Source organism: Coregonus lavaretus (assembly GCF_964263955.1).
Source record: "Coregonus lavaretus genome assembly, chromosome: 30".
NCBI lineage: Eukaryota > Metazoa > Chordata > Actinopteri > Salmoniformes > Salmonidae > Coregonus > Coregonus lavaretus.
In genome coordinates this window covers 7,835,563-7,851,833 of record NC_140017.1, presented here as the reverse complement: position 1 = coordinate 7,851,833, position 16,271 = coordinate 7,835,563, and the positions used below count along the sequence as shown (strand labels likewise).

Sequence of the window (16,271 nt, the reverse complement as noted above, 5' to 3'; positions counted from 1 at the left end):
AAGGCAAGATGGAGTTCATTTTATTTACACCACACACCCCTTAACTCACTTACAGTGGGGGGAAAAAGTATTTAGTCAGCCACCAATTGTGCAATTTTCTTTTCTCAATTTGTCTGTCATAGTTGACGTGTACCTATGATGAAAATTACAGGCCTCTCTCATCTTTTTAAGTGGGAGAACTTGCACAATTGGTGGCTGACTAAATACTTTTTTCCCCCACTGTAAATGTTACAAAGACCACATACACCATTGTCTATGATATCCCTTATATGGTACACAATTATATTATTGAGTTGCTTGGCTCTTCAGTAAACACTGTTTTTTTGTGTGGCTTTCGCTTTCGGCTCCTTGCTTTCGCTTTCGGCTCCTTCAGTGTGCCTGCACATGTCCACTGTAACTGTTTCCATTACCAAATGGGGTGTGGTTACTACACTTGTAGGGAGGGGAGTCCCTGTTATTTGGGGGACTCCCGTGAGTGTTGTAACCTAGCAACAGAGGAGGAGTTCTCAACAATTACCTGTCAACAGGTTCATCCTCACCTTATAAGGATAGGCGATGTTGTATGCCAAAGACTGGAATTACCCTTACTACTCTAAATATAATGTAAGATAGCACTAATTTTCCCCATAGGCCCATTCCTTTTTGTAAACCTGTCTTTATGCCATTACACAGGCAGGGTCTTCGATGGGAATGCACAGTATGCAAACTAAGCATTAAACAGTGAAATATACTGTGTGTGGATCATTTTTCAGGGAATATGCCTCATTTGCTGTGTGATCAGTGTCTTAAATTATTTTATTGCAAAGATAGTGAATGGAATGACAGTGTAGTATACTATAGATTTGAATATGGGCATGTGACATCACCTGATCATTGTGACTTGAGACTTAGCTTCTCAACTACTTTGAATTTGACAAGATGTGCTAATTGAGTGCTTTGTTCCATTCCATCATGATTGTATGTATTTACATTTTGTCAGGCAGCCCAATTCAGATATTTTGCCACTAATTGGTATTTTGATAAATCTGATCAGTTATTTTGCAAATAATTGGGCAATAGATCAGAATTGGGCTGCCTGTGTAGATGCAGACTTTGTGACTGGTTGTGTTAATGTTGCCCAGGATACATTACAGCTGAGTCCCACTGTGTAGGGCCATCAACATTCAATGTTCTTAAACCAGGGTTGGGTAGGTTACTTTCTAAATGTAATCTGAACAGTTACTAATTACCTGTTCAAAATTGTAATCAGTTACGTCACTTTTGGATTACCTAAACTCAGTAACATAATCTGATTACTTTCCCCTTATGTCACTTTTGGATTACCTAAACTCAGTAACATAATCTGATTACTTTCCCCTTAAGAGGCATTAGAAGACAAAACATATCCATCAAATGCATTTGTTGTGTCATCATAGTCGTCTCTGACTTGTGGTCAAACTTGCGCCTTTTTTCAATGCTGAATTGAATGTCTTTGAGATGTTTCCGTAAACATCCGTTCTTAATTTAAAAGTAATCCAATAAGTAATCATTAACTGATTATAAATGTAATCAGTTACTCCCCAACCCTGTCCAAAACCACTAGGGAGCAGTAGAGTCTGCTAAAATGGAGTGCAAGGAAAACTGCCTAGTCATACTGTACAACTAGCAGGCCTCATCATCGCTCATCCTTATAGCAAACTTCACTCCTGTAATTCTGTTATACGGTAATTAAGTTTCATCCTGCAACATAAGTGAAATTATTTAATCGTTCCACATTTAGGACAATCTAGTTTTAATTCATTTTATATATTCTACAAAAATGTTGAATAATATGTCACAAAGATTCAAAAAAGGTGGAGAGAGGAGAGGTTAGACGTTGACTTTGTTATGTCACACATTCTCATTTGCATTCAAACACATTTGCAGAACATACAGTAAGTAATATGTGAGTAAGATCTATCGATGGTTTGAGGAGGAGATGGGGGATTGTTGTATGGCCACACATAGGACATTTCAACTCCCTCAATCAGCATGTTTATAGATGGAAATTTTCAATATCCTTTATAGATGGGAATTTTCAATATCCAAGTCCCTTATTAGCTGCCAGTTCTTTGTATTTGCTCACTCCATTTTGTCTTCCCACTATTGTCCTTATATTATAGGGAATAACCCCACTGAGTGGGTAGGTGCAGTTCACACTCACTACAAGGTAACCTTAGATGTCAAACAGTCAATGATTGATAGTAATAAGTCAACAACTCAGAGACTTGCTGTGGTGAACTTAAACCAAGTGTTTGGGTGTGTAATGTTAACCTTTTCACAGTAGTGGTGAAAGCTAAAATGTTGTCTCTGGAATGAGGAGGTATGACTCTTAGTGCAATGGGAATGTTCATGTCTATGCTTTCTTATGACTACTTGGAAAATCTCTTCTGCATGAATTGTGTTTCAAAACATTTCTGGCCAAGTATGCAAATTGTTCTAAAGCTGCTGAGCTAGTTTTCAAGTGAATTCAGACCAAAGCAGGACAAACTCGTGGGCATATACAGTTGGCCTATAGAAATAAAACCATTAATGTGAGTGTGTTCACTTTAGTAAAGTATGAAATGTGTATAGATTTACCTCTAGTAATACTCATCAAGGTGTAACTAACTGTGTGTACATACAGTAATGAAACTTTTGTCTGTGAGCCCAGTGTGGAGTTTCCCTGTGGCTTTATGCCACGCTATTTTCAGTGTTCGTGAACAGTGAAAAGCACATTGTGAGATACACCTGCTCAGACTGGGCCTGTAAGTCTACAGGAGGAGAAAATAGACACCATTTAACTGGGATATTCAGCTGCTATGTTATTATTGAGCTTATTACACAAATGTACGTCGTCATATGGTTCACCATGGACCTGTAAAGAGATATCCATTCAGGTTTGTGCCGTTCAGCAGATAACAGGGTGGTGTGATTTGTGCATCTCTAGTGGTGTGATTTGTGCGTCTCTAGTGAAACATTTGCCGCCATTCAGTAGCCTTTCACTGTGTTGCGTTCAGTAGGCATAATAACAGAGCAAACACCTAAACTTCTCCTGTAAGAACATTTGAAAACATTGTTACTGTTTGTGCCTAATAAACAGAACCTGGGTGAAAGCTTGAACAGCTGTCCTGAGTGGGATTTTACAGTGGCCTTATAACTTCCCATAATGCTCCTCTGACTCAGCAAAAACTCTGAACACAAGGGATTAAACTATTATGGTTTAATAAATACATCCAAATAGAAATGCTTAAAAATATACAAACAAGTTTCAGCGGAGCAAGACACAAGTTGAATGAGTCATTGTTGATGCAGTGACTCAGAGGTGGTGTAAGCACATCAGGCAAAAAGCCATTTCCAATGACATTGGAGGACAAAGTGAAGCGCCTCATCAAAGCTCTTCACCAGAAACTGATGGGCTAACATAAGAGCATTTCTGCTTTTTCATTAGGTAAAACACCAGTTACATACAACACAAATAATATATGTATGTGTTTTACACTAATTCTCAAGTCACAACCGTCAAGTCAGGGCCCATGTACAATACTGGGCAGGTTGTGTTGGTGAGGTTAGGGGAAGTCACGTTGTTTTTTTGAGTAAATGTGAGTGAGGCATTAGGAATGTGTGTGGGCTGGACTCTGACCGGCAACAAAAGCTGGCAGCTAAAAATAGGATCGCATTAAAAGCAGCCAAGACTGAACACAAAAACGGACCCAGTTCTCCCACAGCCTTTGACTCTTTCCCTCTGTCTTTCATTCAGTCCCTCTCTCCTTTTTGTCATTGGCCAGTTTGCTTTTGTAATTTTTGTAAAAACCTATCATGTCATTAATATTAAATAGCCTATACAACAAACAACAAAACCCACTTAATGTGACCAGAGTTTAAGATGAAGACTTGCAATCACTTTATTTTTGAAATACTAATGACAACAATCAAAACTCTACAGTGTGAAGGGTGGAGTCTAGCATACAGTATACAAAGAAGCTGTGAATCTGTTAAGAATCTGAACATGTTTAACACGACGAACTACAGATGGACAGTGCATTGGACTATGGTCGTTTCTACTGTACATGGAGATTGGTTATTACAATGAACAGAGTCAACAGGTGAGCCAGAGGTTAAAACTAATGTCAACATTCAAAAACTACAGATACCAGTCAAAAGACAATAACTTTGACTATACAACAAATAATATATCACATATGGAAAGTGAAAAATAAACAGCATTTGTAGATGGTCCCTTTTATTTAACAATTTCTCCACAGAGGGGTCGTTTTCAGGTTGTCTTGCACCAACAGTTAAATGCTTAGGGCTCGATTCAATCTGTAGCACCGAAGATCCGCGCTACAGCGCGATATAAATTTAAAAGCAATGACGCCGCATTCGCAGAGACTGTATTCACGGTAAATGGTGCATGTGTCGGCTCAACTGGAAATTACCTTTACATTTCAAATCGCACTATAGCTTTGAACATCTGCGATACGGATCGAATCGAGCCCTTAGTTATGCTTTCCTTCAGTTGAATCCTCAAATCAGGGATTTCCTGTAGGTCCTTGTGGATGTCTGCCTCAGCCACAATATATACACAGCAAGGACGGAGCCTGACAAGTAAAACTGACAAGGCAGACAAGAGTTGAGTTTGAGTGTCCATTTTGTATTTGGTCAGAGCACTGCATGGTCCCCTAATCACCACAGGTAGTAATGACAATGGGTAGGTAGGAATCGTTTTTTAACATCCATGGTTAGCCTAGTGGAAGGGCAACTCGCCTCCACCAGTATCACTCTGGTCCCCCCTGAGGCGTTAAAGCTACATGCAAAAGCTACATGTCATCTGTGAGTGCTGTGCTGATCACGGCTATTAGCCTTAGCCTAACGTTAGCAGCATGGTGAAGGCAACACAGTACACTCAGAGGCTTGGGTCTGGGCAGACATTTTGAAACGTATCCTTTTAGGGTCTGGTAGTAGTCGTGTTTGGGAAGGGGGGACAGGGGTCTGGATTATAGCCTCGTCCAGCGAGGCCTTTGGGGGCAAGGGGTAACCACACCATTAGGGTACAAGGTGCTTCAGCTACTGAAAATTACCAGTGTGTGTCCAAACTCTCATACTGTACTTTGTTTGGGTGAGAGGACTGTCACAGGGCAGAGTTAGGACTTTACACACACTAAACTTCTAGTTTGAGGAGCAACACAACAAAAGCCCCTTAAAGTTCAGGGGCTGTGTTCAAGCCACATTCAGTCTTAAGGGGGTACGTTTTGCCCTCATAGGTCCCCCTCTGTCTTCACCTGGACCAAAGCATACCCCTCGTTATCACACTGGCCCTGGTCCTGGGGGACGGAGTCGGGGAGTGACAGTGGGAGGAGGTCCATCAGAGAGGCCTGATTCTCGTTGACCATCTGGTTGAACTGCAGGTCGTTATAGTAGCCCAAGTCCTGCCCAGACCCACCCTGGTTGAGGTTCAAGTTCATGTCCATGCCGCCTGGGGGGAAGTTGGAGTTGAGCCCCTGGTCAAAGCCAAGGAGGGCAGGGACATGGAACAGGGGCTCCAGAATTTGAGAGAGCATACTGATGTCCTCTGGGCTCATGCACACATTGAAGAAGTTGTCCTCCTGGGGATCACTGTAGTGGATCTCCCCCATGGTGGAGGCCCCAGACTGGGCAGGAGGGTGCAACTCTTCTGGGACCAGCTGGCTCTCTGCTGGGGGGAAGGTGAACGGCTCGAATGGCTGGGAGGTGGAGGCTTCAGCTGCAGCCACATTCTGAGCTGTAGGTGATAGAAAGGACTTACAGTGCATTCGGAAAGTATTCAGACTCCTTGACTTTTTTGTTACGTAACGTCTTATTCTAAAATTGATTAAATCGTTTTTTTCCCCTCATCAATCTACACACAATACCCCATAATGACAAAGCAAAAACATAAGTATTCAGACCCTTTACTCAATACTTTGTTGAAGCACCTTTGGCAGCGATTACAGCCTCAAGTCTTCTAGGGTATGACACTACAAGCTTGGCACACCTGTATTTGCGGAGTTTCTCCCATTCTTCTCTGCAGATCCTCTCAAGCTCTGTCAGGTTGGTTGGGGAGCATCACTGCAAAGCTATTTTCAGGTCTCTCCAGAGATGTTTGATCGGGTTCAAGTCTGGACTCTGGCTGGGCCACTCAAGGACATTCAGAGACTTGTACCGAAGCCACTCCTGTGTTGTCTTGGCTGTGTGCTTAGGGTCGTTGTCTTGTTGGAAGGTGAACCTTTGCCCCAGTCTGAGGTCCTGAGTGATCTGGAGCAGGTTTTCATCAAGGATCTCTCTGTACTTTGCTCCGCTCATCTTTCCCTCGATCCTGACTAGTCATCCAGTCCCTGCCGCTGAAAAACATCCCCACAGCATGATGCTGCCACCACCATGCTTCAGGGATGGTGCCAGGTTTCCTCTAGATGTGACGCTTGGCATTCAGGCCAAAGGGTTCAATCTTGGTTTCACCAGACCAGAGAATCTTGTTTCTCATGGTCTGAGAGTCCTTTAGGTGCCTTTTGGCAAACTCCAAGCGAAGCGAGCTGTCATGTGCCTTTTACCGAGGAGTGGCTTCCGTCTCGCCACTACCATAAAGGCCTGATTGGTGGAGTGCTGCAGAGATGGTTGTCCTTCTGGAAAGAGGAACTCTGGAGCTCTGTCAGAGTGACAATCAGGTCCTTGGTCACCTCCCTGACCAAGGCCCTTCTCCCCCGATTGCTTAGTTTGGCCGGGCGGCCAGCTCTAGGAAGAGTCTTGGTGTTTCCATACTTCTTCCATTTAAGAATGATGGAGGCCACTGTGTTCTTGGGGACTTTCAATGCATTTTTTGGTACCCTTCACCCAGATCTGTGCCTCGACACAATCCTGTCTCGGAGCTCTACGGACAATTCCTTTGACCTCATGGCTTGGTTTTTGCTCTGACATGCACTGTCAACTGTGGGACCTTATATAGACAGGTGTGTGCCTTTCCTAATCATGTCCAATCAATTGTAGAAACATCTCAAGGATGATCAATAGAAACAGGATGCACCTGAGCTCAATTTCGAGTCTCATAGCAAAGGTTCAGAATACTTCTGGAAGTAAATAAGGTATTTCTGTTTTTTATTTGTAATACATTTGCTAAAATTTCTAAAAACCTGTTTTCGCTTTGACATTATGGGGTATTGTATTGATGAGGGGAAAAAAATATTTTAATCCATTTTAGAATAAGGCTGTAACGTAACAAAACGTGGAAAAAATCAAGGGGTCCAATTAGGGAAAGGGTGGTGGGGTTGGAAAGTAATAAAGGGGAATATATTTATTTAAAGGATATGTATGTGTATGTATGTATGTATATATGTATGTATGTATGTATGTATGTATGTATGTATGTATGTATGTATGTATGTATGTATGTATGTATGTATGTATGTATGTATGTATGTATGTATGTATGTATGTATGTATGTGTATGTATGTATGTATGTATATATGTGTATGTATGTATATATATATATATATATATATATATATATATATATATATATATATATATATATATATATATATATATAAAAAACATGGGGGATTGGAAGTGATGCAGACAATTACATTGATGGAAGTTACAATCTATCTGCAATATTAAGCTGATCTACCCCCTAAAAAAAATATATATATATATATATATATATATATATATATATATATATATATATAAATAATCAAGGGGTCTGAATACTTTCCGAATGCACTGTACGTTAGAACACCTTATTGACACTCAGATGTACAGTCATTTGTTTTTGAGAGGGTGCTGTTTAAGGAGCTTTTATTGTTGTCTCTTTCACCTTCTTTTTTACTTTCTGTCCTGCAATAGGTAGCAGACATTTAAGCTGGAAAGAGAGAGAGCCGAGGCCAATCCTCACCTGCCACACAGGAACTTTCTGTGAAGCTGATGTCTGTCTTGATCTTCCTCTTCCGCTTCAATTCATATGGATCTGAACACGGCATCAAAACAGAACAAATATATTGAATCCCTCTGTTTGAATAGCCTTTGTCTCTATTATGTTATATTAGAACACAATACATAACATGTTATAACACAGCATTATGATATCATATATAACATTCATAAGTTGTATCAACCTGGGTTGTCGGGCTGGTAGGTAAACGTGACGGGGTCACTGTCCATGTGGTCAGAGAGACGACGCAGGAAGACGTTTACTTCCACTTCCTCCCCCACGTCCTGTTCCTGGTAGGACGGGGTCTTGAACACGATAGCAATCTGCCGGTGGACGTCCGTCTGGGCAAACTCCGCCTTGGCCTCCCAAGACCCCCGCTTGAAGATGATCTCAACGTCGTCTGAGTGAGCAACACACACACACACACCAATCAGCTTGTATAGTCCTCCAAGCTGTATGACTTCAACAGTGTATTTCCAGAGAAGTGTCATTACACATCATCTGTCACTTCATCTAGTTGTTTTAACAGGATTTTACTATGATTTTACTTCCCCTTTAATTTGCTAGAAATCAGCGTGCTCAACTCTGTGTTTGTATATTACAACTTGGGATCTGGCTGTATCTCACCTTTCTGGACTTTGTCGCAGAGCATGTAGATCTCAGTCTTACCGGTGCATGGCCCTTTAACAATGTTCAGACGGTTAATCTTCAACTCAGATGTGGTGGTCGCCTCTGTAAACACACACACACACACACACACACACACACACACAGACACACACACTGAGCACCTTCTGGATGGTTCAGGAATGAAGTACATTTACATAGCTGTGGTTTTACAGTACTGGTTCGTATCACGTTTGAAGACTATTGTAAAAGCAGTCATGTATAGGTGGTAGTGTCGGCTTCAGGAGGATGTTTGGTAGGGAGGGGGGTGATCTTACTCTTGTCATAGACAGGGTTGGACACTATGGGGTTCAGGAAGTCCCTCTTTCCATCCTCCCACTCCAGCTCACACTGGAAACACAGCCGCACCACGTTCATGTCCATGTCCTCTATGCTTTTAGAGTGGCCTGCTGGGGGACAGAGGAGAGAATATTACCCTACTGCTAATGACAACTTTATTGTACAATAATTTTTAATTTGTTTAATTGGGTAAGTTCTGTGTGTGCTTGCGATGTGCTTAGTGTGCGTGTCAGGGCTCTACTCACTTTTAAAGGGGTCGATCTTCTGATTCCGTCTCTTCTCTAGTGAGGCATCCAGCTCCTTCCGCCTTACACACTGGATGCCCAGGTTAGCGAAACTGCAAGATGCACACAAAACATGGTCGGTTACCAACCATTAAAAACAGACATGTTTACACTAATCTAGTTTACACTAACCTAGTGCACATTCCTGGCAAAGCACACCCAAAGAGGTGAAGGATGAATGAGAAAGAAAGAGGATATGGGCCTCTGGTGGACAAAAGGAGAATATTTACTTGTCAAGAAAAGAAGGCGATGAATAGAGGAGAGAAAGAGAGGGGTACCTGTGACGTCGGTTGCTGTGGGGGTTTAAGCAGACGACACAGATTCCGGTACCATCAGCACAGTCTTTACCCACAAGGCAGTGGGGGTGTGGGCGGTACGGGTAGTCTTTGGTCACCAGGGAAACAGTGACCATCACTTTCTTTATGTGCTGAATGGGACCCTGGAGCTGAAAGAATGTGAAGAAGAGAAAGAAATGGGGAGAGAAAGCGTGGGAGAGGGACAAAGAAAGAGAAGGAGGAGAGAGATATGCATCAATCAAACCGTCTTTCTTCCTCCAACACAAGTGAGAGCATGATTAAAACTGAATAAATGTGAAGTGAATAACCAAAACTTATTCAGTGCCTCTCCCTTTCAACTGTCAAACTTCGCACTTGTCTGGAAGTGTTAATCTTAGAGAGATGTGGTCTGAATTGTAGTATGTGGGTGTGAATCCACAGTGTTGAAAGGGTGTGTGTTGGGGGTGGGGGGGTTTAATCCCCTTAGTTTGAACCACACAAAGATGTGGATTTATGGGTTACTTTCTATTTCAGTTACATTCAATTCCTCCCCCTTCCCCTCTGCCCCTGCTCCTTACACTGGCTCTACATGTTGAGGGCAGCCAAACCAACAAGGGGGAAACACCTTTATTCTGGGAAAGATGGTACATTCCGGTAACCCTTCCACTTCCCACACAAACATACATGCAAATCCAGTGCAGGTTAGGGATGACATTGGGAACACAATTTGCTGAAAGATGTCACTTATCACAAGAGTAAGGGTATTAACTGCAACTTCGCTAAGTTGTTATAAATTAAAGTGTTTCCAATCAACTTCAAATAAAGACAAATACAATATGGATCTATTGGGTACCTCTATAGCAGGCAGGGTCTTGTTGGAGTCCCCACTGGAGGCCCCTAGGATGCTCCCAGCCGAGCGGCCCTCACACTCATAACGGAACCTCATGCCTCTCTCCTTGGGCTGCTCCACCACGGCCAGGGTGGGCCTCTCCAGGATCTGCTCCAGCAGATCTGTGTCTGTCTGGGCCTGTCGAGAGGGACCATCTGGCCCCCTGGAAGTCCGTAAACCAGAGGACCCACGTCCTCGTCGGTTTGAGCCCGAGTGAGAGACCCCACGAGCGGGTTGAGGTGCTGCCATATCTCTGGTGCTAGAGTGGTGCTTGGGCTGAGGGAAGAAGCAGGGCGGCTGCGGAGAGACATAACTTAAAGTCAATGGCCGTGTTTAAAAATCTATGTAAAGAACACCGCAGACAACAAACAGTTAACTTTGTCTCCAGAACATCATCATGATGGTACTAAGAGTAAAATGGTGAGGGCGGTTTCAAAGATAACCTGCATTGTTATTGTTATCTACATATTCTCTCTCAGTACACAACTTTCTATGTCCTCATTTGACACATTTTGTTGCCATGCCCCCCTCTCAACTGTTAAACTAGAGAGCACCCCATTTCCGTTTTTGGTTAACCCCTCTATAGTTCCGTCTCTCTTCCACCCTCTCAGGCAGCTGAGATGCATGACTGTTTTTCATTCTTCATGCCTCCATCTCTCTAGCTCTGTCTGTTTGCCCATTTCAAATCAAATCAAATCAAATCAAATTTTATTGGTCACATGCGCCGAATTCAACAGGTGCAGACATTACAGTGAAATGCTTACTTACAGCCCTTAACCAACAGTGCATTTATTTTAAACAAAAAAAGTAAAAATAAAACAACAACAAAAAAAGTGTTGAGAAAAAAAGAGCAGAAGTAAAATAAAGTGACAGTAGGGAGGCTATATATACAGGGGGGTACCGTTGCAGAGTCAATGTGCGGGGGCACCGGCTAGTTGAGGTAGTTGAGGTAATATGTACATGTGGGTAGAGTTAAAGTGACTATGCATAAATACTTAACAGAGTAGCAGCAGCGTAAAAAGGATGGGGGGGCAGTGCAAATATTACATTTACATTTTAGTTATTTAGCAGACGCTCTTATCCAGAGCGACTTACAGGAGCAATTAGGGTTAAGTGCCTTGCTCAAGGGCACATCGACAGATTTTTCACCTAGTCGGCTCGGGGATTAGAACCAGCGACCTTTCGGTTACTGGCACTACGCTCTTAACCACTAAGCTACCTGCCGCCCCATATTCCGGGTAGCCATGATTAGCTGTTCAGGAGTCTTATGGCTTGGGGGTAGAAGCTGTTGAGAAGTCTTTTGGACCTAGACTTGGCACTCCGGTACTGCTTGCCGTGCGGTAGCAGAGAGAACAGTCTATGACTAGGGTGGCTGGAGTCTTTGACAATTTTGAGGGCCTTCCTCCTAGGTTCTCTTATATGTCAAAGTGGTATACTTATATCAATAAAAAACAGTCTGTGGTCATTATAGTAAACCCTCTCACACACAATTTGCCCTTCACGCTCCAAGTTCAACCACATACCTTCTAATTAACAGCCCGTTTGAAGAATCCCTAGAGACCAGCAACAGGAAAAACGATTCACCAAAAACAAACCCGGAACAAAGAAAAACAAGCTGACTGACTTAAGGGATCGCCTTCTCCCTTTGTTATTACAAGCCGTCCTACAACTCAAGTCTGTCTAAACAAACCGCCATAAGTAGATAAGGCTGTAGGAACAAAAAGAGGTGCGTGTGAGATCATTGTGCTCCACTTCAAAGTAGCGTCTCCGGGCGGTGTGTATGTCTGTGTAAGCGTGATAGTATGGGCCTGCCAAAAGCAGCTAGGATCGAGCCAATCGAGCCGGGAGGAGCATGCTCGAGAAACAGGAAGTTGACATAATCTACAGCAGATCGACCAATTAGAAAAGCAGAAAAGCCTCCGAATGTGAACTTTCACCCTGAAAGGGTTGGGTCCCGGAAGGAAGGGAACTCAAAACAAAAGTAGGAAACAGATTACGCTCTTTCTCTCCTTTTCTGCCTCCTCTCCCACAAGAGGCCACACCATGCAGACGGGAGTCTGTCAACTCAGCTCACAGTCTATCTCAAGGCACCGCTTTGACTCACAGACATACACAGACCACACTTGTCTCACTGTGAGTTCCAGACTATTGGAGAACAGCAATCCAAGGCTAACAACAAGGTAATCAAGGCCGCCTTAGAAGTCAAAGCACCAGTGAATCCAGTCACCACGCTATGTGCCGTTGTGCACATTCCTTATCCTTGGAAACTGTCAGTAGTGGCGTTTCACTTAGCCCTGAGGTGTGTCTGTCTGCCTTGGTTCCCACCACTAGCCCATGAGGAAGCGATAGCACACGTCCCTGATAAGACTAGCCCTTAGATCACCCCGCTATCTGTTTACATGACTTTATCTCCCAGCTATTACAACAAACGGAGATACCAAGCATTGACAGTGTGAACTGATGTGACCACAAAGTGTACCTGAGTGGCTGCAGAAACAAATCACATCATTAACTAACCACTACACAATAACTACAAGTCAACCTCTCCGTTTTTCTATTGAACTCCATGAATCAATGGCCTAACAAAAACGATCTCCCTTGTAGCAGTTTATTGTTAATTGAACATTCATTTCCCTCCAAGAGTGGCTGAATATTTTTTTTTAATTATATCCCGAAAGGCCTGGTACTCACTCTGGAGGTCGTGCCCCTTGGCACCAGTACTGGGGGCGTCGAGGAGGGGGTCTGTCTGGACATGGCCCTGTGGTTCTGGGCCTGGAGGTCAGTGTCTACAGGGGGATGAGGAGGTCCGGGGAGGCAGAAACGAGACTGGGCCTGACAGGGAAACCCTTTGTCTGCAGAGATCAACTCCTGAATGATGTCTAAAAAGTAGAGGGAGTGGGATGAGGACTGCAAACATGCTGATGGGGACTGCAAACATTGAGCTGGTGTGTAGGCCATCTGAGTGTGATCTATGTCTGTATGTGTACTGTACCAGCTACATTAAAACATGAGCATGATGCATAGGCCTAGGAGGCCCTATGTATGTAGACTATAGGCCTACTAGCTATTTTTATTTTTTACTATACAATAATAACAAATAGCCTACTCACCCAAGTCGATTGCTGTTGTACAAAGTGGGAGAAAAAAGTGAGTTAACTCATGAATAATTACTTTGTGACAATGTAATAGTATAGGTGTAATACATTTATGACAATGATTGTAATAGTATAAGTATAACAGGTAAGTATATGTATTATAATGTAATAGTATAGGTTTAACAGGTAGCCTAAGACTAGTGCCTAAGACTTGTGTAACATCTCAGAAGTGGGTGTGGACCCCTCTACTCAACTGTCAGTCACGCTGGTGATGACAGAATGACAACACAAACTGTCAGTTGAATAGCACGGCAGTGTGTGCCGTTTAGAATATAGGATCACTTGTCTGGGCCCCTGCAGTCAGTTCCCTTTTTGACAGACCCGTGACAATGCACTATTTACACTATTATGTAGATACATTATTTATGAAAATTATAATACTGTCCATGCGAATATGAATGTCGTGGGCCAACACAGATCAGACACCGTAGATGCATAACTCAGATTTAGTTCATGTTAAAGAAAATATACTTACTTGAAGTGCCGTTTTGAACACTCATGTTTGTCATGGCACGTTACGATGTTGGTTGTCCTGGGGGTGAAAAGCTTGTTCGAGTAGTTTAAAAAACCCAGACACAAACACAGTTCTGCCCTATTTCCCCTGACCGATCATTTCGTGGCCATGGTAGGCTACTGCAATCAAATATTATCCTCTCTTCGCTCTCGTACTTCGATATGGTTCAATTGGACTTTCGTTTTTAAAAAGCATACAAATTCTACCTCTCTAGTATGCGATGAGCTCGTGAATATGTTGTGGATCAAATGAGTCGCCTCATAAGCGCCCTGTTCGACTGTGCGTTTAGTTCCGCACTTGTTGGATGGTTTGACTGGCTGTTCCGTTGGGTGGAAATCCCCTTACGTCACCGCTTGGGAAACCCCCAGGGGCAGTGATGTGACCGGCCATAGACATGTAGAAACTTCAGATAACGGCTCATTCCATCAACTATATTTTGCAAACTACTGTAGTATAATAGCCGCCAGTGCAATGAATATCGTGATAGAAAAATACCCTTCCTCATGGCCGCTTTTTACGCACTATGGGATCGGTTATTGTACTTTAAAATATAGCTACTTGCACCAAGTACATTTATATTTTAGAAAATAGTGAAGTATATTTCATTTTAATGCAAAATAGAGTGGGATATTTATAATAGCATGAGTAAAGAAGGATACTGGCAGTGCACAAACATGCCATTTATCATGGTGGTGTCATCCGTACATGGTGCATCCAGGTGTGATTCCAACGATATGCCAATTTATCCAACTAATAAATGTAATGTAATGTAATCCAATTAATCTATCCTTTCTGTCAGAGATGAGCAACTTTGACGGTGGTGGGGGCCACAAAAAATCTGAACTCATCATGAGGGGCCGCAGTTGCTCGCAATCCCCATGTGGGTATGCAGTTGGTCTGCATACCCACATCAATACCCACACTTCCAGACAGAGCTGGCCCTAGTCTTTTGGGGGCCATAAGTGAAATTATGTTCCGGTAAGAGTGACTAACAAAATCAATGGGGGTGTCATGGCAAAAAGTGTTCTCGATGTCACAACGGGATTCGATAAACGTTTCGCGTTCGTCGCTATATCAACCTAATGCATCGAATTTTGGAGATCATTACAGCCTAAATGACGTTATTTTCATCCCCGCTTTGCAAACAAAGCTCATTACCGCGACAATGTCGCTGTTTTAAACGAGTTTTGTTTAGCTAATATGATGAAAACATTACTTCTTAGTACTTTTGGGTACCTTGTTAACATTTCAACAACATTGAATACATGTCTTAAACGTTGCTACGTTTCCGAAATAGCAGAGAAAATGTGTGATCTGCTTGACACAATGTTACTTATCTTACAGATCACAAAAGTCAGCTAATTTCCACTGCATTCATATGCAAATACGTTTGATTCATACATTGGCTTGTCTGGCTGGCATGTTTTTATTTTAAGCTGCCCTTCCCTTATCTACACTTAAATAATATTATTTCAGTAGTCCTCTATTATGATTTCTTTTTTTCTATCTCGCATAGCTCATTAGTACACCCTTGTGGTTGAATATATATATCTATTGTAGGTTCAAGGACACAACAATGAATAATGTTGAACTAACAAATACCATCAAGGGATAACTTACAACCTACAACAATGAACACCTTGTGAAACAGCTGTGAAAACCAACATTTTTTTTGGGGGGCGGGGGGGGGGTACACTCACATCGCAATCATAGACTGAAATACTGGTGTGTGGAATAGAGGGGAGGTGGGTGCTGTGTGGGTGGGAGGTTCTGCCTGTAACTTGTTCTCAACAGGCAGCCAGTCTCAGAAGGGGGACTCAAAGAGGGAGTGCAAAGTCCAGGCACTGCTGCTCTCTTTGTCGTGACTGTTTGCAGTGCTAGTGTTTTTAGTTAATCTGTGTATGTAGTCAAACACAGGTGATGGATTTGTGCAGCGTTATAAATGGGATATATTTACTTTTCAACAGTTTTTTTAAGGTATAGCCTACCTCAAGCTGGTCCCCCTGCGACTCAGAGCACAGAGAATCAAACTGATCAGAACTCACTGGCTCTAGTGGATGGGATACCTCCTGTGTGGCTCGGACAGTCGATGGTCCTAAAGTCATTTGGAGAGGTAAATTGTAGAGGTACATTTTTTATAAGCTCAGCATAACTACCATTTCTTGCTTTCTCATGTCAACCAAAGTTTAACATACTTTGTCTCATGGGATTCACCAAAGTGTAGGGTGTCAGGGCTTTCAGTGGTAGG

The 16,271-nt window shown here is 42.7% G+C and overlaps 1 protein-coding gene across 3 annotated transcripts; it reads right to left on the bottom strand.

Annotated features, from left to right (window-relative positions):
• Positions 1-3,205: 3,205 nt before the first annotated feature.
• Positions 3,206-14,293, bottom strand: LOC311105563 (dorsal-related immunity factor Dif-like). Of its 3 annotated transcripts, XM_084147748.1 has the most exons (11): positions 13,985-14,293; positions 13,465-13,476; positions 13,046-13,233; positions 10,319-10,651; positions 9,469-9,635; positions 9,152-9,243; positions 8,885-9,016; positions 8,568-8,672; positions 8,125-8,340; positions 7,905-7,976; positions 3,206-5,758 (listed from the first exon to the last, which is right to left on the bottom strand). In XM_084147748.1, the coding sequence occupies exons 1-11, from the start codon at positions 14,016-14,018 to the stop codon at positions 5,256-5,258; spliced, it is 1,854 nt and encodes a 617-aa protein (XP_084003874.1). In that variant the 5' UTR covers positions 14,019-14,293; the 3' UTR covers positions 3,206-5,255. The 3 variants fall into 3 exon arrangements, with proteins under 3 accessions (XP_084003874.1, XP_084003873.1, XP_084003872.1); XM_084147747.1 differs by lacking the exons at positions 13,465-13,476; positions 13,985-14,293 and having other exon boundaries at positions 8,885-9,013; positions 13,046-13,433; XM_084147746.1 differs by lacking the exons at positions 13,465-13,476; positions 13,985-14,293 and having other exon boundaries at positions 13,046-13,432.
• Between the last annotated feature and the right edge of the window lie 1,978 nt (positions 14,294-16,271).